Here is a 17,436-nt window from a genome sequence, read left to right on the forward strand (position 1 = left end):
CACCCTAACCCCTAACACACACACTCTAACACACACACCTTAACCCCCAACACACACCCTAATACACACACCCTAACCCCTAACACAGACACCCTAATGCACACACCCTCACCCAGACACCCTAACCCCTAACACACACCCTAACCCACACAGGGCGGCAGATGGCACAGCGGACCTGGGTGGAATGACCCCCAGGACTACATAGGGATTTTACAATTTGGCTTTTTTATAATATCTGTACTGAACGATAATCCATTTAGAAATACTGCACAATTCATTTCACTATATCTTTATGATTCGATAAACACGACTTCTCTCTGACTTTGGTGTGGTTGACTGCGAAACGACAACAGTCAGAAATGTCACAAGCCATTACTTTTAGTATTTTGGGGCAATAAAATAGTTTTCCCTCATAAACTTTTGATATAAACTCGGTCATTGCACATATCGTTAACAAACACGGCCGTGAGAAAACATAAATTATGCAGTTTCCCTTTAGTGTAAGAGGTGATTTACAATCTGCAGTCAATATTTTGACAAATATTACAATATGTGGTGTAGTCATATGTGACTGTGATCCTGTGTGTTTGTTGAAAATAATGCAATGCATCAGGAAACCACGAGGGTGTGTAGCAAATACAAAAGCAAGGCAAGAAGGCAGAGACGTTCTTAGAACAATAAACAATAATAAATTGGTCATTTTCAATCTACGACTGTTCGTGGGACATTGCTGTGCGCAATTGGCTGCCGCATTTGCCCACAAATATGCAGTCAATTCACTTTACAGTGTGTTCTGTGAAGCGCTTTGGGACGTCCTCCCGACGTGAAAAGCGCTATATCAACTGCAAGGATTATTATTATTATTATAACAGTGTGACAGCTGCGGAAAAGGCTTTCTTTCCTGGAGTGAGGTGCTACCAAGGAAGAATTTGGGTCAAAAACGAAATTTTCATTTCACCAAGAAAATGCACAGTCAAACCACTATACTGTCAAACCACAGTGCTTTGAGACAATATTCACCAAGTAGCCTCTGAAACAGCAGAAAGTTATATTCGTAACATTGCCCGACTCCGCCACTACCTCACCCCTCAGACCACTGAAACGCGTGTTCATGCCTTCATCACCTCCAGGCTGGACTATGCAAACGCCCTACTTGTCGGCCTTCCCAACTCCTCCCTCCACAGGCTGCAGATAATCCAGAACTCTGCAGCTCGTGTCCTCTCCTGCACCAAACTCCATGACCCCATCTCCCCCATTCTCGCCCGACTCTATTGGCTCCCTATCCTTCAGAGGATCCAGTTCAAGATCCTGATCCTCACCTACAAAGCCCTCCACGGCCTCACCCTCTGTGACTTCCTAAACCCCTAACAACCTGCCCGCTCCCTCCGCTCAGCCGGCTCCACGTCCACCGACCCACCCGCCCCACCATTGGCGGGAGATCCTTCAGCCACTCTGTCGCCAACCTCTGGAATTCCATCCCCCAAACACTCTGCCTCGCCCCCTCCTTAGCCTCCTTCAAGTCCCGCCTCAAATCCCTCCTCTTCAACCATGCCATCAGTCACCCCCCTTCCCCTCCCTTCTCCCCTTTGACCCCAGCTTGGGTCAGAAATGCTGTACACTATCCAGCGCCTTGGGACGTCCTCCCGACGTGAAAGGCGCAATACAAATGTAATCTTGTTGTTGTTAATTAGCTATCTCTTAAGTGTTTTAATTGTTCTTTTCAATAATGCTGTGGCTACAATTTGTCACTTATACCACCAAGAAGAAATGTGCAACTTCTAGAAGCTATTTGTATAAGTAAGAGTCTGATTTGTTTCCTGTGATAATTCTTTTAGATCTAGTACCCAGCTATCTCTACCCCAGAAGGCTGTGGATGCTCATTCCTTGAACATATTCAAGACTGAGGTTGATAGCTTTCTAAAGGATAGAGGGATTAAGAAATATGGGGCTAGGGCGGGTAAATTAAATTAGGTTAGAAGATCCACCATGATCTTATTAAATGACGGGGCAGGCTTGAGGACCCAAATAGCCTACTCCTGCTCCTACATCTTATGGTCTTAAATGCTTGCCCACACGCCCTGAGTTGTAAACCAAGAGAATAGTAAGCAGCCTCTATTACTGGGAAGGCAGTTAGAGTAGACACTAATAAATAATAATAATCCTTGCATTTGATATAGCGCCTATCACATCGTTGAGACATCTCAAAGCGCTTCACGGGACATACAATAAAGTAAATTGACAGTTTATTGTGTGGGGTTTCTCACATTATATCCTGTTGCACTGTGCTTGCTGTGGGGGGGGGGGTACCTTTTAATGGTTTAATTGCCAGGTTCTGGAACAACAGGACTAAAAGAACTAAAAGGACTAAAAGAAGTGTAATTAACGTCATGGCATATTTTTGGAGTTTTAATTTTTAAAAAAATCAATGTCCTGGTTCTAATTCAAGTCTTTTGGGTTCTGAAATGTTCCCAGGAGAACTGAACTGAACTGAATAGAAGAAAAAGCGTGCGCTCGGCATACATTAAGCAAAGCAATAAGTTCTTTGCAGGAATGAAATGAGGACTCTATGGTAGGTCTTGGGACCATTTAAAGGTCAGTTGAATGAAATACTTCAGTGGAGAATCAGTCGGTGATGACGCCTGGTTAGATGTTCCCCTGGGCTCCAGATCTGCCTGTGCAGTGATTTCCAAGTTTGATGTCGGTGGAGGATGCCTGATGCTAAGGGAATGAATGTGTGGCGAACTGGTGCTCTTTCCCCATTCTAAGTCCATCGTGTTTGTGATCCAGTGCCATGCACTCTCCAGTATCTCCTGTCACTCAAGCCATTTTCGTGGCATTATTCCTTTTTGCAATCCTGCTTATCCTCTACGTGATTCTTTGGTACATTTGCAGAGATGTTGATGACCACGACTATGCCATTTGACTGCAATTGTCCTGAACACAATAAAGAAGGAACCTGCGCGGTAAGTGGTCTTATCGCAACGAGATCCACGTAATCAGATATTAATAGTATTTACTTGTCTGCTCACGTCTCTTCCCAGACACCCTGTTTCTGAGTAGGTCTTAGCGGGATATCGTCTGTTCAGTGATTGATTCACGTTGGTCATTGGTAGTAATGATTCCAACTTTACAACATGTGCATTCAACCACGAGGGCTGTTTTTTTTTCTCTCCAATTGTTGTCGCGAAGACATTTCTTGTACATTTTTGTGAAAAAAAATACACCGACTTTTTTGTATTCCATTATTAAAGTATTAATACTTTACCTATTAATATCTGATTACGTGGATCTCGTTGGGACCAGATTTGGGAGATGTTCCCCCAGTGTTATCATTCCAACTGTTAAATGGTTTGTAAATGAAACCCTTATTTTGTAAATGAAAAATGACTCGCCTCCACAACGTATTGTATTCATTTAATTAAAACTGCCCAATGTTCAACAAGTTGTGAGTTTTGCCTCTTCCTAAAATGATTTTTCAAAGTTTTGAGTCTATAAGTTGCTTCGCCATCCGCTATGTTCACCAGCACACACAGACTGTGTTGAGAAGGTGGGTTGATTTGGGTAGATTGCAAGATGCTTATTCAGTATATTGTAAAAAAAACATCCATGTGATGAATCATAAGTTCAGTTATCTATTAGATTTGATTAAAAGAAATGTCTGAGTTATTCAATTATTTGAAATAATGCGAAAATACTTATAAAGGTTCGAGTTATACAGAAAAAAGGTACCAAATGCGTCCTCGCAAACAGCGTTCAATGAAATATAATTCAAGGTTTGTGGCCGAATTTCTCACTACCATGACACACAAGTAGTATAGATACTCATTTCCGCACAAGCTACTCTCTGGACCGATTTTTATCTTGTAAATTGCACTAGAATTGTGCTGTCAGGTTGAATCTGGATATGTGGGAGTATTTATGATGCCTTTAGCAGCAAAATCTAATTTTCAGTGAAACTGCGACATTTAAATTAATGGGATTCTGCAGAGAGATGCCAGTGGGCAATATCTGTGAGCTGAATGCTACTAACCTTAAGATGTAGAAGTGACCACTGTAATTTGTCAGTTGCATTAAATGAAACACTTCATTTTCTTCGCAGCTCAATAAAATAAATGAATGTATTGATCCAGGCTGTTTGTTCTACTGTGTGTCAGAAACCGATAATTAATAATTGCTCAGTGTTGAGCTCCCAATGCCCGTAGTCTTTTTAAAAAAAACTGACAATATATACAGTATAATATAAGATATATAAGATATATTTGCCAATGCTTAAATTCAAAATATAAACATGGTAGGTAGATGTTTTTTCCAGATCAGTGTGACAATAATGCTGCTTAAATATACTGTCTGTTTGGTTTATTGTACGATTTTTGATGTGCTTCAAAATTAAATGATGCTATGATTATACAAATCACAAGTGAATATGTATCAACTGGCTGCAAACAAATTACAGAAAGGGTTTAAGAATGTGATTTGGGGAATTGGAAAACCTGGTTTAATTTGAACAGAGGAATAATAGGACTCAAGATGGTTGGTTTAATGGGAAGATATTGTAGAGATGTGATTTTAAGTTTGGAAAATATTTGTTTGTGATCTGAATTTTGAACTAACTCAAACGTTACAGATTTGCAATGATCAGTAGATTTCTTCCAGGATAAAAGTGCTAAATGATCATTTGTAACTACATTACTTTGGACAAATACACCCAAATTAACTTGTAATAAATCTGTAATAAATCACATTTCTTGTTCTGTTTTTACAGATGGAGCACAATGATTTGAAGTTAGAAGGTTAGACATAACACCTACCCCTGGCCTCCTAGGCTAAACTATATCAGTTGTGCCAGACCTGCTGCATTGTTCCAAGATTTGGAGCATGTCCCAGTACTGTGAGTCAACGAAGATCAAGATCAAGATTTGAGTAAATTGGTGGCCATTCTGCAGGATATCCCCAGAATTCACATTCAAGTCCTCTTTTGACTGGAGCATAATCAATGGTGCAATTTAATTTGTTGATAGATGTCAAATCTGATTCAGTGCAGGAGTCTGCTTATCAGAAAGCCACGTTAAGCTACATTAGCAACGCCATTATTTATTTGATGTCTGTTTCTCTTATTATTCCATATACTCCTTAGTGCTTATATTAGAGAGGTGAAGAAATGTTGGTACATACATTTTTTGTGTTAACATTCTGAAAATAGAAGAACACTCTTTAACCGATTTGCCACTTATTGAGACTTTGAAATATTGAATTTGCAGCCAGAACTATAATAAGAGCCCAAATCCTTAACTCAATACAAAGCACCCCCACAAACCAAATATATACCATTCCAAAGGTGGGAAAAACAGAACTGCACTGAGGTAGATGTTTGCTTCTTGTATACAGTTAGCTTTCATAATCAGTCCTAATTCTATCTTCCTGAGTTCACTGTCACAAAAAGTTTACGTCACAACAGAATCTATTACTTAAATGCTTTAACTCTAATGATACTTTTTTAATATTTGATGTTAGGGCATGTTTTTATGTTTTAATGTGCAATTTGAAACAGAATGTGATGGTAAATGTAATTTACCTCCCAATGTAATGACACAAAAGGATGCGATTTACTTTGTACAAGGAGAAAGAAATTGTGTTTTATTTCTATTATAAATACGTGTTACTTGTGCAATACAATGTTCTAAAAGCTTGCAAAGAATTTTTTCTAAGATTTCTGAGTTAAAAACTGGATCTACTTATTGTGCGATTTAACTTGTGAAAATTAACAATATGTATGGAAGAAAAATCAGCCTTTGGCAAGTAATGCTAAGCGCTTGATATATATCTGAAACTTGATATATATCTATATACTGTGACCAATACATGTCAGAGGAATACAACACAGACACATTATCCTTTGTATGCCTATTTTGAAACCCATGAAAAATAAATGATGGTAGTGTTATGTGAGTGTATTAAGGTGTTGTGCATGGAATGGTAGCCTTGACTCTCATTTCCCCTCATAGCTATTTGCTCATCTAAATTTAACTCTTTGAGGAAAGGTATAGAATGGGAGTGTTAGTTATGAAATGAACCTGCAATTGATAGGTAAACCATTGAAGCTCTGTTACTTGTCAGATGCCACATAATGTATAACCTTTCAAGTATCACTTACATTAAGAATGAGCATTCAAAGACATTGCAAGTACATGGGATAATGTTGTCATTTTCAGGTTGTCAGCTGAGAAAGTGCCTGCAACGTGTCACTGCAGCACGACCTGATTGTCCTCGCAGAAATGTGGGAGATGAAACGTTTTGCAATTTTTGCAGTATCTGCTGCTGGAATTTCATGTAACTGAGGTTTCCTCAACGTTATCAGCAATGAACAAGTTGAGGAAAAGGACTGTTTTGATGCCATTGACTCTATATCTACACACACAGTATTCCGTACACTGGAATTCTATTTGGATAGATGTTAACTTGCAGGCCAACCTGATCATCCATCTATGTTGCAATAATGTTGAACGTACCTACATATTAAAGGGTGAAATAAAATGCAATATGGACCAATTAAAATTCTGCTCTTCATAGGAATCACAATGTCTTGGGAGGTATTTCTGCTTTCTCAGTTCTTACCTGTAAACTGCTTTGCCCTTGTGTTCAGTCTAACATTGAAAAGTGCTGTAATAACATTGTAACATCCTTAGAGAATGTCAGCTTGGTAGGTCACGTCCTTGTAATAAATAACCAAAAGATGGGATTATTTTAGTTGAAAGGGCAACTCGTTTCAGAACTGTGGCAAATGTGGCCTATCACCATGACTTGCATGAGGTATTCTTTGCATACTGATCATCTCCCTGTTGTGTGCCAACTTCAAATAGTGTGTGTCAACAGGCACTTGTTATTCATTAACATTTAGCAATAGTCTGGAATGCACAGGAAAGCTAGATTTGCATGAATCTTTAAATGGGTTACTATTACATTCTTCCAAAAAAGTGTTGAAGCGGAAAATGTAGCATTTATTTGGAACTTTCAGGTCTAGAGATCTCTTGAAGCATACTGCAAAGTCTCAACATTTTTAGAAATATCCATTCCTTACGGTTAATTGACCTTGGACGCAATCCTTGTGTCAGATACTTCAATCATTTGAAAAAGTTATAATGCAGTCACTATACTTACCAAAAAACAATTTCAATTTCAATTTGGAGGACACATTGTAATAAAGAGTGTTTGTTTCACTTATGTATTTTCCCTTCCAATATTCTACTATTTTGACTCCTTTTCTTTTCATTGTTACGAGTACGTGGGTGCCAGGTGCCCTCCAGTGATTCATGTAAGTGGTCATTATTCATGTGTGAGCCTTGACCGTGAGCATTGGCAGGTTACGTAATTGTGTGCGGCATTGCAGCTGAGTCCTATCCTACCCTCACCTGCTACCCAAACATCTTCCAGCAAGGGTTTCTGGAGTGTGAGAAGGTTATTTATTCACTCTCTAATCTAACCCAGAGGTCCTGAGGTCAATTGGAATGATTCAAACGTTAAAAAAAAAGGCTAAAGTGTATGTTATTTTTTTATATTTTCACCCGCAAAACCTTTGATTCTTTGAATAAGATTTACTTACAACCAATTGACATCTCACATTTGCAAACATCTACAGTTATCATGCCCTTAAGAAACATCACCAATGATATTACAACAGCTTGGCCAACATACTATTGCACATAATGCCAGCAATAATTCTCTGGAGGCTGAAACCCCTTTGTCTACAACCATTCAAGTTACTGGGTACTGCAGTCAGGAGGAAGGGTATGTAAGACAACAATGTAGGATTGTAGAAGGAACAAGAGAATTTTAAAAACATGGATGAAAGAAATACATTTTGAAAAATATTTTCTAGGCTTCAAGGCCAGATCCAACCTTCTCCTTGTCATAAATCTAAAATGTTAATAACTGTATAATCGTGGCCTTGCCAGGGTGAGTTATCAAGGTGCTGGAAGTGTTCCAGTTGCTTACTCTGGGAACTTGGTTGCTGCCAATTTCTCAGTGCTGTCTCATTGCAGACATGATTAAGCTGCAACTTATAGTTTCCCATCCCTTGCGACCTAGGAGATCACATTGATTTTGTCTATCATCTTCCATTGGCTTTCTTCCTCTTTGGGTCAGAGAATGGGGAATGAATCTCTGGGTCATTTTGCATTTTAAAATGTTTTTCAACAACAACAAAATTACATTTGTATAGTGCCTGTCACGTTGGGAGGACGTCCCAAGGCACAAAACAGTTGCCGTTTTATCTGGGTCTCAACTGTGCTACTTCTGCAATTCCTCTCCAGCACAGGCAAATAACTCACATTTATAAACATTGGCATATTTTTCTCATTTATTTATATAAATGTAATCTGGATCAATTTAAATACAACAACAACTTGCATCTATACAAATGTAATCTTGTTGTTATATAATGCCTCTCACCCAGGGTAGCATCCTAGAAATCATGAGGGCCAGTTTCTATTGGTAACAACATAGATAAATCAGCAATGGGGTATTTACAGAGGTTGACAAACAACTGGAGGAAAATGTATTTATCTTACATATCAAATGAGAGGAGGACTGTATTGCATAGGAGGACTGTATAACAACATGCCAGTCACATGGTATAAAGCTGAGTTAATATACTTCAATGCAGATTAAAATGTGGATTTTTTCCAGCACTTTAATCAGAATAAATTGACTACAATCTTAAAGCGAGATTAGAGGATGGTGTAAAGCACTCAAAACACACAATTCGTTTTTTCCCCCCTTTAAATATTGTCTTCTTGGTTTCTCTCTCNTTTTTTTGCTGGGATTGAAATGGTCCCAAGCCTCCACCAATGTTATTCTTCTGGGGGCCATCTTCTCAGCCTTCGTGACCTCAATGGTGGTACTAGAAGCCTCAAATTTAAGTACATGGTATTAAAATGTACAATCTTGGAAAACTATTAAATGTAGTCCTAAAATGAAAGTTGCATTCCCACAGTTCTTAAACAGAAAAATTAAAAATCAAGACTTCAGGAGACTCGGGAATTTGGCAATTAGCCTGTGAGCAGGAGCCCTGGCGGGGATTGGTGGCAGAAACTGGTGGCGGAAAAAAGGTTTTGTAGGTTTCGATTTTAAAAAAAAATTACAAAATAAGGCACCCGGCCAAAGGCGCTCTTTAACACACAAAAACATTTTTTGGGGGGTCAGCCGGGTGTCTGACACACGTGGAAACCCATCACCACGCTCAAGAGCATCCAAACCAGAGGATCCCAACCACGCATGAACATCCCAGAGATAAATTGTTAATAATAATTAATTATTAATGTTAATAATAATTAATAATATTATTATTATTATTAGGGTCAAAAAAAAATCCCACCCCCAATCCCCTCTCCCACCCACACCAACCCCCCCAATCCCCTCTCCCCACCCACACCACCCCTCACCCCCCCCCATCCCCTCACCCCCCCCCCATCCCCTCACACCCCCCCATCCCCTCACACCCCCCCCATCCCCTCACACCCCCACATCCCCTCACCCCCCCCCCCCCACAATCCCCTCACCCCCCCCCCCACAATCCCCTCACCCCCCCACAATCCCCTCACCCCCCCCCCACAATCCCCTCCCCCCCCCCACAATCCCCTCACCCCCCCCCGCCCCCACCAATCCGGGGGCCACACCACACACTGTCTTGTCCGCAAGTCACATTGAACAGCGGCGAGGGTGCAGTACCCGATCCTCCAACCCAGGGGGCGCCGCTCCCGCCGTCGCGGGCACTCGGGGAGGCGCTGAAGCGAGGGGCTGGAAGATGGCGGCGGTGGAGGAGGAAGATGGCGCGTCTGGTTTGCTGCAGGAGATCTTCAGCAGCCCACTCAACATCAGCCTGCTCTTCCTCTGCCTCTTCCTCCTGTACAAGATCGTGCGGGGCGACCGGCCGTCGGGGGGCGGCGACAAGGGGGAGGGCGAGCAGGAGCTGCCCCGCCTGAAGAGGGACTTCACGGCGGCCGAGATGCGCCCGTTCGACGGGGAGAACGAGCCCCGGATCCTGATCGCCGTCAACGGCAAAGTTTTCGACGTGACCAAAGGGAGGAAGTTCTACGGACGCGGTGAGGCCGCGCGGGTCGAGGGTGTGGGGGGGAGTGGGAGGAGGTGGGGGGGGGGGTTCCTCTGCCGCCTGTCTCTTCAACTCCCCCCCCCACCCCACACACACACACACACCGTTAACCTCTCACTCTCCCCCCACACCGGGTTCGCCAGAAATTGAAACGAAATAATAATAATAATAATCATCATCATCATCATCGTCGTCGTGATCGTTGCATTTTGATACAGCGCCTTCTCACGTGCCTTTGGGACGTCTCAAAGCGCTTGACGGGGTATCCTGCAAAGTGGGCGTCACTGCTGTGTTTTATAGGGCCAAACAAAAGGCAGCCGATCTGCACCCGGCGCTGTCTGTCTGTCTGTCGGTCTGTCTGTGTCTGTCTGTCTGTGTCTGTCTCTGCCCCACACACAGCCCACCCGGTCAGCAGAGCGAATGACCCCTATTGTTTATAGTAACTGTTTTTTTTAAGTAAATTTCTGGCTATGGTTTTAAATGGCTTGGGGGTGGGGGGGTGGGGGGGGCAACCTCTGTTAGTTATGCCGGATATTAAAATACAACAACAATAACAACAACAACAAACCATTGCATTTGTACGACGCCTTTCACGCCAGGAAGACGTCCCAAGGCGCTTCTGGGCTACATGCAAACAAACACACACGTACGTCACCCAAAGTCAACCGAATACTAAACCCGTAAAGGTAATTATTATTACTGTGGGCAGCAGAGCGAACGATTTATGTAGGTTCAGTGCTTTTGAAACCGTGGTCAGCTCTTCGGGGGGCGGTGGGCGGTGGGAAAGATGTGCATATTTACATTTAAATTTTAAAAATTAGGCACCTGCCCAAAGCTGTTATTCACGCACAGTACTTTCTGTCCAATACCAAAAAAAATCACGCCCCAATTAAAAATGAGTAAAAACCCACCCAATCTGGGCACACTGCCCTCAACCTCCAGGGTCGCCACACTCTCGTCTGTTCGGCCAGTTTTTTTTTTTGTTTTGTATTTTTTAAATGGATTTGTAATTTTTTTTAACATTTTTAATGTAGATTTTTTTTAAATGGAGGTTGGGTGTTTTTTTATACGGAGACAGGCGCAGCTCTGCTCCCTCTCTTCCCTCTGCGGATGAGAAACCGCGACACATTTGCCTGCAAAATGCACGGTCGCTAACCCCTGGACTACGATTTGTTTTTGAAGGTGCTCTGTTAAATGGGAGGATTATTATTCACCGATGCTTGTCTCAAATCTGAGCAGCTCGCACGTACACTTCTGTAACTGGGTGTGGCACAGAGACATTCCCTCACCCTGTACATGGAGTTTCTTTATAAACATCAAAGCTGCGGTTTGCGCTAGTTTTATTTTACTCCTATACTCGATTTTAGTAGCTTATTTTTCTCTGCTGGACAGGCTGTAGTTCCAGATTGTCTGTGGGCAGGCTTTGTTACGTTGTGACCTCCACAATCCCACGCCTACGCATGCATTTGTAAAAGCTGGCTTCTCACATGGTACAGCCTGCCATGTTATCACTGTGCTGGCAGCTGTATCCTTGACCAAGTTCACGTTATCTTGCCTTGTGTTCAAGGGTTGTTTTGAAGGAGTAAGATTCTGTACACAATTAGAGGCATAATATCAGTCCCATGAGACATGTTCAAGGTTTGTCAATGCTGTGTGATGTTATCAGTCACCTTATGGTTGGTGGTTCACATTTTTTAAAACAAACGCAGAAGATTACAGAGAAATTTTAATTTCTGCTTTTTTGTCTTTTTTCTCCCTCTTTTTCTCTTCCCCCCCCCCTCCCCCGACACTGTATTAGGAAAGGCTGCATTGTATCTGGATGTGGGGTCAAAAAATTGAGTGCAGTTCTCTTCAGAACACTACTTGAGTGTTGGTTTTAATTCATACATGGCCCTGGACGGTGAGGTTGGTCAGGTTAATTTACAATGAGGAACCATCACGGCCAATCCAGTTGTCACCTGCATCCACACATGCAGGCTTTTTGAAGTGGAGGGATCTGTTGGATAGAGAGCAGGAACATTGACTGATCTATTTGTTCCCTCTTCCTGATCCTTGGTGTTTTAAGGGCCATTGTGTGTCTTACTGATAGCAAAAAGTGAAGCAGCAAGATTAGATATCTTGTTTCATGGTAACAGCTCACATTATTTTAAAAATTTAACAGGGACTAGTACACAACTGTAATAATTGCATTTTGTCTTGGAGGCATCGTGGGTACGAGATCCACTATCCAAGGAATTATAAGTAATATTTCAACTGTTTACATGCATCTATCTTAGTATTCAATATGTGAAACGTTAAACAACAGGGTATGTGCCACTCTCCATGGTAATACAATATAGTTCTCACAACTACATTGTGCCCTTGGCAATTGTATGTCTTATCTACAGGCCCTGAGGGTAATGACATTTTTAGAGAAGAACACAACAGATGTACACAGTTGTGGCAGGATTAACTAGCTGGAGGCAAAATAGGAATGTGAGTTGCAAACCAAAGTTGTTAAATGGTGAGCTATTTTTTCATCTGATGACTGGAGAGAAATAAATCCAATCTTTTACTGAATTTACTGAATACTTGCCATTCAGTCTGCAGAAACATATGTGAAAAGATTAATTTGATCATCATTGGGGATGGTATCAGTAATATTCAAAACTGTTCAGATTAGCACCATCTCCTGTAATCTAATAAAACAACTACTCCCTCAGGTCATATAACATTGAAAGCTGAGAGATCAAGCTGAGATGGGGGCAAGTAAGAAGTCTGAGGTATCAAGGGATGGGACAGCGATCCTCTCCTTTCTGTTGAAGATGTGCTGCAGCCTCTATCGGGAACATTTTATGGTTTGGTGCTCCCCAAAGCTCTGCCACCTTGGTGATACTGCCAAACCCTTTGACATTTCCGCTGCTGCCTTTGATCAGATAACCTGTTAATTTTCATGGGCTGGAATATCTCAAATTGAAATACCAAAATTCTCAATAATAGAAATTCTGCCATGCCTTTCTTTCTGGTGCTCTAAAAGAAATTACAAGAAATCTGCAATCCTTCACATGCTTTTCAGATGCTCTTATACAAATACAAAGTCACTACAGTTTATAGTAACTCCCGTGAATCACTTTGGGCGCTGTATCAAGCGCATTTTTTAAAATTATTGTTAACCAGAAATGTTTATTATATTGTCATCCAAACTAGATCTAATTTTGTTAACTGTACTGAGAATAAAACCCAAACGCAAAATACTCCAGATGCTGGAAATCTGAAAACAATTTGTTCTCTTGAATTCAGAAAGAGAGAGACAACAAAGGGAGTGCAGTACTAAAATAGGAGCAGAGTAGCAGCAAACTTGCAAAACTGATCTTCATAATCACAAGGAAAATCTGAACTTGCCAGTATTGATACGGTATCTGGGCCTTTAATCATATACATCGTAATCGTGGCCCATTAACTGAGATTTCATCATGCTGTTACATGCACTCTGGACTAACATTTCAACAGGCTCATTAAAATGGGTCTTGTTTTGAATAAACGTCCCTGATAAGGGAGCTGGAAGCTGCATAATGCCTAGCCAGTCAGCGTTCAGTAGAAATGGACCAAAGCTTAGCTAGAATTTGATTGAATTCTTTCACCTGTATGGTATTCTGATTCAGTAATGGTATATTAACAACTGTATATTGAATATCCAATTTTAGTAAAAAGGGCTGTATTTGATCAAACTTACAAACCGTATTGAGAGTTGCACTTTCATTAGTAACTTGTGTCTTTTTAAATTCTTGGCCAAGACTAAAAAAATACATTTACTGAGAAATTTACACAGGATAGACTCTGCAGTTGTGATCAAATTTATTGAGTTTTAACTAGTAATTGGTCTACCAGTGCTGCCATTGTTTAACGATCTTTTGCTTTGCAAGCTACTTGACAACTGGTTCAGACAGTTTTGAAGTTTGGTAGCCTGTGACAGCTGGTGTCTGTTTATGGCAAAGGAAGATTTTTTTGATTGGGAGAGGGAAAAGAACGATCGTATCATTTCTTTCAGGCTTTACATTGTTTCTTGGTTGTTTCATTCTTTGTTGATGATTTTCTAAATAAAAAAAATGACATCAAACTAGGCAGAACAATCCAACAGCTCCCAATTAGTACAATTAATACTTGCATTAATGGGTACATTGTTAAGCTAAGTCCTGTACCATTTCCATAAGCACTAAAGTCTTGAACCCTTTGAGCAAAGACCTTGTCCCATCCCACTATAAGGATTGTTGTCAAGTTAGGGGAATGTCATTTGGAAAGCAAATTACACTATTGTTGATAACTTAATTTTCTTTTGACCAGATGGTCCTTACGGCGTTTTTGCTGGAAGAGATGCATCAAGGGGCCTCGCTACATTCTGCCTGGACGAAGAGGCGCTGAAGGATGAATATGACGACTTGTCTGATCTCAACGCCATGCAGCAGGAAAGTCTTCAAGAGTGGGAGATGCAGTTCACTCGTAAGTATCGTTGTTGTTTGATGATGGCCGGCTGAAGGGCAGGTGCTTTATCAAGGATTTTCATAAAAATATTGTAGTTTCAAGTCCCGTACTTTGCCTTGCGAGTAATGAGATGCAGCCCAGTAGAGAGGGAACCTTACAGTGAAGGAAGATGTTTTTCAGAGGAACCCTAGCCCTCTGATGGTAAAGTTTATATTCTTATCTTTGTTTCTGATCTTTTCCAGAGAAATATTATTATGTTGGGAAGCTGTTGAAACCCGGAGAAGAGCCGACAGAATACACAGACGAAGAGGATACAAAAGAGGCTAAAGAATTAAAGGAATAAAGTTCTGCAGTTTGGAGAGATCTATTTTTGTACAATTATCCAACACAAAAGCAAAACTATTCCAATTTTTTTGAGTGAGCTTCTGGTAATAATGGGGGGAATGGTATAATTGTTCAGTCAATATTTCAGTGTTAAACGACTGGTTAAGTTGCTAATGGGGTGGGTGGGGTCGGGGGGGGGGCTACAGATTGAAATTTGGCTTTGGATGAGGGGAAGCATCTTGTACAACTTAATCTGTAAATATTTTAACTAAAATACACGCATCAATCCCAGCCAGGCCAGGGCAACGAGTTCTGCCAGACCACAAGTCTTTTATAACCACGGTAACAAATTCAACCCAAGTTACTGGAGGCATTTTAACCAAACTACTTTCTGGTTTCATTATTAATGGGCGGGTGGGGAAAAGCCCTGTATGAAACAATAATACATTTGTTTATCTTCCTACAAAAACTAATGTTTTATTTAGCCATAGTTGGATATCTAGAAATATTTTTACCAGAGATATGGGAGTGGGTGTAAACCAGGTTGAACACCAAACTGATATGATCTGGAGTCACTGTAGGGAGAGCTGTTTATTACTGCTGGAAGCATGTTGCTGTTCTTGGGGAAAGTGTGCTTGCCAGGAGCAGAGCCTCTGTGCTAGCATGGAGCAATACCTTAAGCGGGTTAAATTGGCCAATGCTTGAGACTTTACAGGGAGCGTTATGTGGGCATGCTTAGCCAAAAACCAAGTTCCCTTAAATGTAATTTACAACTTGGTCCATTTTAAAATAAATACAAAGAAACATTCCGCTATTTATAAAGAAAGCAGAATAGTTAGTTTCAGTACATTTTCTAAAATGGAGGAGATAATGTAGCCGTTTGTGCTCTGTATTGTGAAGTACTGCAGCTGTCTGTATGAATTAAGAATTTCTGTGGTTTCCTCTTGAATTCAAAAGAATTGACTTAATTTGGAAGCCTGTGTCTTAATTGGACCTCTTCTAACTGGGTCTGTTGGATAACAAAATATGATTAACTGTATATCAAATATTGCAAACTGTTGTGTTTAAATCTTTGTTGAAATAAAGACTGAATAACTACTTGGAATTTAATCAAACTTTCGTTTTTCTGAAGCCTTCGAACCATGTTTGTGTTTTCATAAACTAGCTGTCTGAGTCAGGTTCCTCTTGCCGACAAAATATACAGTAAATTCACTTTACAGTATATTCTGTGAAGCGCTTTGAGATGTCTCGAAGGCCAGGCACTATATCAAATGCAAGGATTATTATTAATATAAAGCAACCTTTTTTCCCCTTGTGAAAGCTGATAATGTCTGGGTAGTTACCTGGGTGCCAGCAACTTACATATCTCTCCGAAGTATTCATTTTCAATGTTTGGATCTAGACTCAGTATCAACAAGGACTTTGACCAACCAAGGCCAACATATCCTTACTCAATCTCCAGGCATGTTCTTTCATAGTTAAAAAAAACAAGTGACCATCTGAAGAGCAAAGGCACTTTATTTGCATTACACGTTTCACCAGTACAGCAAAATATCATGTACATCAATTCTGGCCAAACCTTATCAAAGCCTCGAACCTAATGGCCAGCTTTGATGAAGGCCACTGGATAATATCAATTGTGCAATATACCAGGATCATATTAAATATTTGCACAGGAAACAATCGATCAATTCTTTAGCATAAAGTGGTGGAATGTTCTGATCTGAGCAGCAACCCTGACCTGTGCAAGAAAGGAAAGATCATCTAAGTACCTATGTGGACCCTGGCATTATTCACAGTATAAACTCACAATAATTCTTGAAAGGATTCTAAAAGGATTATTTTGTGGGCGTTTCGCCTTTAAGATGTGGTAGAGAAACGGTTCAAATCTATTATATACAGCAAGAAAGACACTGAAGTATTTGTGATGTGAGAAAAAGTTGATTTTCATATTACCACAACTGGGCTAGTTTGTAAGTGGAATTTGCGCCAGTTTTTCTTTAAAAAAAACTTATAAATTAAATTTAGTTTTCCATAATTTGTTCCCAGACAGTCCAAACATCTACAGTAAACTCCTGATAACTTGACCCTGACTTAACTTGTCACTACCACTTAAGTCATCATGCTGTCAATATCATGGCTGCATTTATTTATGTATGTATACATATGCCTAACTCACAATGCAGGATAACTTTCTCCTTGGAGTGACGAGTTATCAGGAGCTGATATTCGTATCAACAAATGCATTCTTAAAGCAAATTTATAAAAAAACGTCAGATTTTTCTTGGTAGAAATGAAGTGAGAACTGACTTAACCCTTTGTCTGTATTCTAGAAAAAGTAAAAGCATTTACACAGAAATGCTATTTTAAAAATTGATTAACTATTGTAATAAAGTTCTTTTGTAAAACTATTGGAGTGATTGTAATTCCAATGGTTTCACTTCCATGCATATTATGACTTTTGCACCCACATTTCACCCACAAAACATAGTCAATTCACTTTACTGTATATTCGGTGAAGCGCTTTGAGACGTCTAAAAGACATGATA

The 17,436-nt window shown here is 40.5% G+C and overlaps 1 protein-coding gene and 1 long non-coding RNA gene across 2 annotated transcripts; one reads left to right on the plus strand and one right to left on the minus strand.

Moving 5' to 3' along the window:
- Nucleotides 1–3,471: 3,471 nt before the first annotated feature.
- Nucleotides 3,472–6,722, minus strand: LOC103178373. The gene is made up of 2 exons (XR_487837.1): nucleotides 6,613–6,722; nucleotides 3,472–3,632 (listed from the first exon to the last, which is right to left on the minus strand). It is a non-coding gene; the product is annotated as an uncharacterized LOC103178373 (long non-coding RNA).
- Nucleotides 6,723–9,744: 3,022 nt separating this feature from the next.
- On the plus strand, nucleotides 9,745–15,997 carry LOC103178378 (membrane-associated progesterone receptor component 1). The gene is made up of 3 exons (XM_007893078.2): nucleotides 9,745–10,097; nucleotides 14,426–14,581; nucleotides 14,806–15,997. The coding sequence occupies exons 1-3, from the start codon at nucleotides 9,800–9,802 to the stop codon at nucleotides 14,904–14,906; spliced, it is 555 nt and encodes a 184-aa protein (XP_007891269.1). The 5' UTR covers nucleotides 9,745–9,799; the 3' UTR covers nucleotides 14,907–15,997.
- Nucleotides 15,998–17,436: the final 1,439 nt, after the last annotated feature.

Source organism: Callorhinchus milii, unplaced genomic scaffold (assembly GCF_018977255.1).
Source record: "Callorhinchus milii isolate IMCB2004 unplaced genomic scaffold, IMCB_Cmil_1.0 Scaffold15, whole genome shotgun sequence".
In the NCBI taxonomy this organism is placed as follows: domain Eukaryota; kingdom Metazoa; phylum Chordata; class Chondrichthyes; order Chimaeriformes; family Callorhinchidae; genus Callorhinchus; species Callorhinchus milii.

Excerpts from the sequence above, each read along its gene's own strand:
- LOC103178378 (XM_007893078.2), top strand. The coding sequence starts at position 9,800 with ATGGCGGCGGTGGAGGAGGAAGATGGCGCGTCTGGTTTGCTGCAGGAG. Across the intron at positions 10,098-14,425 it reads GAGGAAGTTCTACGGACGCG|ATGGTCCTTACGGCGTTTTT; the intron begins GTGAGGCCGCGC and ends TCTTTTGACCAG. Across the intron at positions 14,582-14,805 it reads GTGGGAGATGCAGTTCACTC|AGAAATATTATTATGTTGGG; the intron begins GTAAGTATCGTT and ends GATCTTTTCCAG.